The 8,544-nt window shown below is 35.8% G+C and overlaps 1 protein-coding gene across 2 annotated transcripts in view; it reads left to right on the forward strand.

Moving 5' to 3' along the window:
* Positions 1–8,544, forward strand: part of SOS2 (son of sevenless homolog 2 (Drosophila)) — a 113,200-nt gene that overhangs the window by 92,555 nt on the left and 12,101 nt on the right. For both annotated transcript variants that reach the window (XM_011956908.1, XM_011956909.1), the window contains 3 exons: positions 3,807–3,923; positions 7,178–7,439; positions 7,932–7,973. In XM_011956908.1, coding sequence (XP_011812298.1) covers positions 3,807–3,923; positions 7,178–7,439; positions 7,932–7,973 — 421 coding nt within the window. The remainder of the gene's footprint in view (positions 1–3,806; positions 3,924–7,177; positions 7,440–7,931; positions 7,974–8,544) is intronic.

The raw sequence follows: 8,544 nt of genomic DNA on the forward strand, positions 1-8,544 counted from the left end.
GGAGGCTGCAGTGATCCAAGATCATGCCACTGGCCTCCAGCCTGGGTGACAGAGGGAGACTCCGTTTCAAAATAAATAAATAAAATAAAAAATAATAACTATAAGAGTATAATTGGATTGTTCATAATACAAAGAATAAATGCTTGAGGGAATGGATGCCTCATTCTCCATGATGTGATTATTCTACATTACATGCCTGTATCAAAACATCGCATACACCCTACAAATATATACACCTACAATGTACCCATGAAAATTAAAAGTTTAAAAATTTAAAAAAACATTTTAGATCTTGTGTGACCTATAATAAATATCATAATTACATGTTATGCTGTTTGTCTTGCTATGAAAATAATAGAAAAAAATCGGTAGATAGCAGGTTAAACATTAGACATTCTACACTATCTGTAGTTGTTAATATTATTACTAAGTACTTTCTTTTGAAAGTGTTGCTTCTTTTTGTAGTTGGTTCGAGCTACACTATAAAAAGTGAATGACAAAGTAGAATGATGTCCATGCAGTAAAAAGAAAAATCACTGCTAGATTTGATTGATAGCCATTTTAGATATTTTACATGTAGCAAAATGATATATAATTCATTTCTTCATAAAAACACTGTGTTTAAACAGGAAAAGGGTCAGGAAAGTGGTATGTGTATGCCTAGCAGAAGATGATTTTTCTCACATCCTTTCAATTGATGTTCTATTTTGAGCAATAGTGTGTAATATTGATTCTGTAGTACTACAAAATATGAAATAACCTTGTAAATTAAACTACGATACTATGTTTATGTTAAACGAATGTTATTATATTATACTTACTTGAAATTGGGAGCACCTTATAACTATCAACCAGAATAAGTTCACCTGTCACATTTAAAATTGTGCTAAACTTTTTAGGCATAGTCTGCATGCAGATTGGGCATGTTGAGTGAAAATATCCACCATTACTTCCATCCTCCTAGATTATGAGATAGTAACTTCTTTGTTCCCAGTTCAAAACAAAGTACCCTAAAGTCCTAAGAAAAAGACCACCTAAAGCATACCATTTATAAAAATGATAGGTTGGGCACAGTGGCTAGCGCCTATAAATCTAGCACTTTGAGAGGCTGAAGTGGGCGAATCACCTGAGGTCAGGAGTTTGAGACCAGCCTGGCCCACATGGTGAAACTCTGTCTCCACTAAAAATACAAAAATCTTCTGGGTGTAGTGGCACGTGCTTGTAATCCCAGCTACTCGGGAGGCTGAGGTGGAGGATCACTTGGACCCAGGAGGCAAATGTTGCAGAGAACTGAGATAGTGCCACTGCACTCCAGCCTAGACAACAGAGTGAGACTCCATCTCAAAAAAAAAAAAAAAAAGATAGATACTTGCTCTTAAAAAAAAAAAAAAAAGGCAGGAACCTACTGATGGTGACCTATTTCATCCCCTCTCACCATTGAACCCGCCCTCTGTGATGTGGGGCTTCAGAGGCTAAGGAAATACGGCCCCCACAGGAATAATGTTACACTTTAATTCAGTATACTTGAAATAGTACTTTTAGTATTCATATCTCAGAAACATACCTGCTAGTTGGTGTCTGTGGTGTGGTCTGGGGTTCCTACCACCATTTAAAGCATTTTTGGGAGGAAATGTCTTCTATATGATTGAGTCAAAATAAGTTTAAAATGTAGACAAATAAGTTTAAAAATAAGTTTAAAATGTAGACAAATCATACTTAAATAAATAATATTTAAAAATAGAGCGAAGGATGAGAATATCAAGAACACTGCTGTTATGACTTTCTGAAATCCTTTAATTACTATTGGCTAATATGATTTAATTTAGCTAACCTGGACATAAGAACACATTGTTTCAGTATTGTTAAAGGAGTAATATAATTTTCTTGAAATTGGCAGAATGCCTGAAAAATGAGAATAATTTTATACTAGAAACTTTAAAGCTCATTTTGCCTACTGCTAAAGCTAAAACCCAGTACCATTTTAATATATGCTTCTAAACCACTTCAAAATTAAATAAAGCTAAATCCAGTAATTTTCTGCTAAGGAATTTTTCTAAGGAAATCACGAAAAATGTACAGAAAATTTATAATACAGGAGTTAATAAAAATAATTGTTATATAGCAAAAAATTAGAAAGTACCTATATGGATAACTAGTTATATGGAGATTATTACATTCTGAAATAGCCATCTGATTAAATACTATAGAGTTAAAATTTGTATTTTGTAAAATAAGCAAACTGGCTGGGTGTGGTGGCTCATACCTGTAATTCTAGCACTTTGGGAGGCCAAGGCGGGCAGATCATCTGAGGTCGGGGGTTCAAGGGCAGCCTGGCTAACATAGTGAAACCCCGTCTCTACTAAAAATACAAAAGTAGCTGGGCATGGTGGCGCACACCTATAATCCCAGCTACTCGGGAGGCTGAGTGAGACTCAAAAAAAAAAAAAAGCAAGCCACATGGAAAAAAGTTAATTGAATATAAACTTCAGAAAGATTAAAATTGATATTCCAGTTTTTCAGGAAAATATATATAAATTATATATATTAATAATTATAAATACATATATACATGCATATACATGCACAGTAAAATCATTGGAAGATAGTCTAATATTTAAATGTAAACAATGATATTTCTGGTTTGTAAGATTACTGTTTCTTTTTCTTTTTTTCTCCTTTTTTGGCAGTGCTGAATCACCTAAATTTTCTACGTTAAAACTTAAATTTAACCTTAAAATACTTTTTGATAAAGGCAGAATTTTTAAAATTTTATTTATTAGGTTTTTTTTTAAGAGGAGCGGTCTCACTATATTGCCCAGGCTGGTCTCAAATTCCTGGGCTTAAGCAGTGCCCCCAGCCTCAGCCTCCCAAACTGCTAGGATTACAGGTGTAAGCCATCATGATGTGGCTCAGATAAAAACATTTTTTATACTAGAAGTTAGCACAGATAGGTTTAAGTTTATAATCATTCTTTTTCTTTTTTTTTTTTTTTTGAGACGGAGTCTTGTTCTTGTTGCCCAGGCTGGAGTGCAATGGCATGATCTCGGCTCACTCAACCTCTGCCTCCTGAGTTCAAGTGATTTTCCTGTCTCAGCCTCCTGAGTAGCTGGGATTACAGCCATGCTCCACCACACCCAGCTAATTTTGTATTTTTAGGAGAGATGGGGTTTCTCCCTGTTGGTCAGGCTGGTCTCGAACTCCCTACCTCAGGTGATCCACTCACCTCAGCCTCCCAAAGTGGTGGGATTACAGGCGTGAGCTACCGTGCCCGGCCTTTTAAAGTAATTTAAATGACTACTTTTAAAGTAAAAGAAATTTCCAGAATAATTATAAATGATCAAGAATGATCTATAAATTGGATTAACAGACCTTAATCTAATTTATCTCCACTTTTTTTCTGATTATCAAAACTTCATTGTGGATTATAACCATAATTTTGTTCTAAACACTTTTGGTAGCTTTCTGGTGATGACCATTTGTTACAATGAGTAGGAATAAAGTTTCCTAAGGAATAAGTAGTGCTGCTACTGAGCCATTAAAATGATAATAAATGAAAACTCATATTCTTAATAGAACTTTAAGACTAGAATATAACTTCCGCAGAAATTATATAATCTTATTCAGAAGTAAAGAGATTGGAATAAGCAACACTTGTGAACTTTTCAGATATTGTGATCTCTTAATGTGTTAATTTTTTAGCATTAAATAATGAAGTAATTTTCAGCAAAAAATTTTAATGAGATCTTATTTTAATAAGATCTAAAATATATACTTATTATATATGCACTTGTGATATTTAATTGCAGAGATTCTTTGAAAACCTTAACCCCATGGGAAATGCGTCTGAAAAAGAGTTTACAGATTATTTGTTCAACAAGTCACTAGAAATTGAACCTCGAAACTGCAAACAGCCACCTCGATTTGTAAGTCTTTTATAATTTTGGAAGCAAGTGTTCTGTTTTTAAAAATATTATTTTCAATGTTTAACAACCTGTTATCTTAAAAATGTAATTGAATGGCTGTTCATAGGTGTTTTGTTTGCAGTAATATATTATTTCTAAAATTACATATACTGTGGGGGAAATGTCAGCCTTTTGATAAAATCTGGTTTATGCCTTATCTTAGTACTGCTTATTTATGTGTCTACTTTTGGTCTCTCCTAAAATAACACAAAAAGGTGTGAGACAGTGAGAACTTAATAGGTAGCTGAATGGAACAAAAAAAATGAAAAGACCTGGGAAGGAGTAAGCAAATATATTTTGGTTCTTGTGACTTGATATGACTTCTGCCATTTGGGCTCCATGGTCCATAGTTGCCTCTGGAACCCACCTCTGTCACTAGAATGTGATGCTACAGTTTCCATTTACTGCAGGAGTTTGCAGTGGCAACAGAAGTAGTAGAAGACGAATTCTAAGTAGCTAAAAGTGAAGCAAGATATAGAAGGAAATAAAAACACAAACCAACTTTGAGTGAAGCAGGAAGTCAGGTAGTTTCATGATATCTCATCTTCACAATTGTGTGATATATGAGGGGACTTCAAAAAGTTCATAGAGGCCGGGCGTGGTGGCTCACGCCTGTAATCCCTGTCTCTACCAAAAATACAAAAAAAATTTGCCAGACATGGTGGTGCACACCTGTGGGGCAGAGGTTGCAGTGAGCCAAGATCACTCCACTTCACTCCAACGTGGGTGACAGAGTGAGACCCCATCTAAAAAAAAAAAAAAAAAAAGAAAAGAATGAAAACAAGTTCATGGAAACGTGGAATGAAAAGATACATTTTTTTGATGGAATTAAAAAATAAACATAAAAATATAAAGTTTATTTTCCAACATAATCTTCATCAAGTTCAGGACACTTTTCTAAGTGCTAATACCAACCATTTTGTCCATCCCCAAAAAGCTAAAGATCCTGGGAATTTAACCATGTCAATGCAGTCTCTTTTACATTATTAACTGAAGAAAAACGGTTGCCCTTTAATATTTTTATAATTAGGAAACACAAAAAAGTCAGAAGGAGCCAAGTCAAGATTGTCAGTGGATGCCTAATGATCTCCCATCAAAACTCTCAAAAGAATTGCCCTGGTTTAATGAAAGGGATGAGCAGGATCGTTGTTGTGGTGGAGAAGGTCTCTTTGGTGAAGCTTTCCTGGTTGTTTTTCTGCAAAAGCTTTGGCTAGCTTTCTCAAAAGAATCCCGTAGTAAGCAGATGTTATTGTTCTTTGACTCTCTACAAAGTCAACAAGAAAAATGCCTTGAGCGTCCTAAAAAACTATTGCCATGACCTTTGTTTTGTTTTTGTTCTTGTTTTTGTTTTGTTTTCTTGAGACAGAGTCTCGCTCTGTCGCCCAGGCTGGACTACAGTGGTGCAATCTCGACTCACTGTCACCTCCACCTCCCAGGTTCAAACAATTCTACTGCCTCGGCCTCCCAAGTAACTGGGATAACATGCGTGTGCCACCATGCGTGGCTAATTTTTGTATTTTTAGTAGAGATGAGGTTTCACCGTGTTGGCCAGGCATGTCTTGAACTCCTGACCTCAAGTGATCCACGTGCCTCGACCTCCCAAAGTGATGGGATTAGAGGTGTGAGCCACCATGCCTGGCCTTTTTTTAAAAAAAAAAAAAAAATGGAGACAGAGTCTTGCTATATTGCCCAGGCTGGTCTCAAACCCCTGGCCTTAAATGATCCTCCTGCCTCAGCCTCCCAAGGTGCTAGGATTATAGGTATGAGCCACGGTGCTTGGCCAACCTTTGCTCTTGACTGATTTGGTTTTGCTTTGACTGGACCACTTCCACCTCTTGGTAGCCATTGCTTGGATTGTGCTTTGTCTTCAGGATGATAGCGGGAAGCCATGTTTCGTTTCCTGTTAACAGTTTTTCAAAGAAATGCTTCAGGGTCTTGATACCACTTATTTAACATTTCTATTGAAAGCTCTGCTCTTGTCTGCAGCTGATCTGGGTGCAATGGTTTTGCCATCCATCTATTGGAAAGTTTGCTCAACTTTAATTTTTCAGTCAGAATTGTGTAAGCTGAACCAGTTGAGATATCTGTGGTGTTGGCTATGGTTTCTGTTGTTCATCATCAGTCCTCTTCAATTAGAGCAGGAATTAGATTAATTTTTTCCTCAGAAATTGATGTTGATGATCTGCCACCATTGGCTTTATCTTCCAAATATCATCTCATCCCTTGTTAAAATAAGTTATCAATTTGTAAACGGCTGATTTCTTTGGGGCATTGTCCCCATAAACTTTTCATAAAATATTAGTGATTTCCCCATTCTTCCACCCAAGCATCATCATAAATTTGGTATTTGTTCTTGCTTCAATTTTAGCAGAATTGATGTTCCTCTGATAGGGATTCTTTACAAACTGATGTGTTATCCTTCTTAGTATCTCAAACTAGGTACTGTTCAGACATGTTATAATAAGTTAGTATGAGTTTATTTTTTGATGGAAAAAAAAAAAAGTCATACATAGTTATTTCATAATAGACATTTGCCATGCAGTTTTTGAAAACCCCTCGTAGATCTTACTCTCATTTCACAAAGGAAAATGGTGAGATTCCAAGGGGTTAAATAAGTTTTTCAAGGCTGCAAAGCTAGATATTGGCACAGTTGAGATCTTAACTCAAGTTTTCTGGTCTGAGTTCGGTGTTTTTTATTCGATTACTACTGCCAGAACTTGAAAAATGGGACAGAGGTGAGGGTGGGGGACAATGATAGGAATTTTCTCCAAAGATTATTAAAGCACCAATGTAGAGGTTGATCATTTAGTATAGGAAGAGGAAAAAAATGATCTTTTTTTTTTCTGAAGCATGTAGCATGTTTCATAAATTATGTTCCCAGTAAATGTTTGTAAAATTTATATAGATATTTTCAAAGAGAAGTTTAGGTTCGTATGTTTTAGGAGCGAAATGTGATTTTCACATAAATTTTCAAGAATTTTTTTTCTGCAGCGCTGGAAAGAGACTTACTTATATTCAAATTCATTTTAAAATTAAGCCAGTCAAATCCAGAAGATTCTACTAGAATGATACAGGCTATCATTGCAGACTGAAGGACTGCACACTTAAGAACTGTATGCTTAAGAACTAATAAGACTCATAAGGTAGCTCTAAGTCACAGAAACAAAATGCTGTCTATGCAAATTTGTGGCATTAATCATGTTTGCTTTTCCCAGCCTAGAAAATCAACTTTCTCCTTGAAATCTCCTGGAATAAGGCCTAACACAGGCCGACATGGCTCTACCTCAGGTACTTTACGAGGTCACCCAACACCATTAGAAAGAGAACCATGTAAAATAAGCTTTAGTCGGATTGCTGAAACTGAGCTGGAATCAACAGTGTCAGCACCAACTTCTCCAAATACACCATCTACTCCACCAGTATCTGCTTCTTCAGACCTTAGTGTATTTTTAGATGTGGATCTCAACAGCTCCTGTGGTAAGTATTTGATGTAAACCATTTGGTAAAAAAGGAATCCTGTGTCTCAGATAATTCTTATCATTTTAATTAGGGAACTATAGAATCCTTTGCAAACTATGTTAGTGTGAAAAGCGACATCTAAATGTGAAAATAGTGATTAATACAAGAAGTAAAGCATAATTTGTGCATTGTTGATGAATATTATCTTCTAATTTATTCATTCAACAAAGATTTATTCAGTACCTTTTGGGTCCCACTACCAGTCTAAAGGGAGCAATATATGATGGGTAAGAAAACAAGTAGATAAGTTCTGTGATAGAGGGGGAACTACTTAATGCTAAGAAGGAAAACCATTCTAGGTACAGAAGGTTCTGGGTTAATTTTTTAAAAAACTAACATGGCAAAAGATTATGATAAAATTCTGCACTATGTATTACATATTATTTATGGAAACAATTAATAGCATACCTGTTACCTTCCTTTTCAAATTAATTTTTCTTATTCTAATAGGCAGCAATAGCATCTTTGCTCCAGTGCTTTTGCCACATTCAAGTAAGTAAGATTTAAGTTGATTCTAATGAAATGACTGTAAAGATAATAATCTGGTTGATTAAATTTATATTTATTTTGGGTTTTGGCAATATTAAAGAATAAGAAAAGTTATAAATAAATTTAATTATTTGCTTACAACTGTGTACTACTTAAGCTTCACTATAGTTTATTTTCATCATTTTTTATGATCTGTTCTAAGGGCTGTATGGCCTTAAAGAAATTACTTACCTTCCCCACACTTGTCAAGGATCAAATGAAATAACTATATAGAACACCTAGCCCGGCACGGTGGCTTACGTCTGTAGTCCCAGCACTTTGGGAGGCCAAGTCAGGCAGATCATGAGGTCAGGAGTTCAAGACCAGCCTGGCCAACATAGTGAAACCCCATCTCTACTAAAAAATTACAAAAATTAGCTGGGTATGGTGGCTCACGCCTGTAGTCCCAGCTACTTGGGAGGCTGAGGCAGGAGAATTGCTTGAACCCAGGAGGCGGAGGCTGCAGTGATCCAAGATCATGCCACTGGCCTCCAGCCTGGGTGACAGAGGGAGACTCCGTTTCAAAATAAATAAA

The sequence above is a fragment of the Colobus angolensis genome, unplaced genomic scaffold (assembly GCF_000951035.1).
Source record: "Colobus angolensis palliatus isolate OR3802 unplaced genomic scaffold, Cang.pa_1.0 Scaffold428, whole genome shotgun sequence".
In the NCBI taxonomy this organism is placed as follows: domain Eukaryota; kingdom Metazoa; phylum Chordata; class Mammalia; order Primates; family Cercopithecidae; genus Colobus; species Colobus angolensis.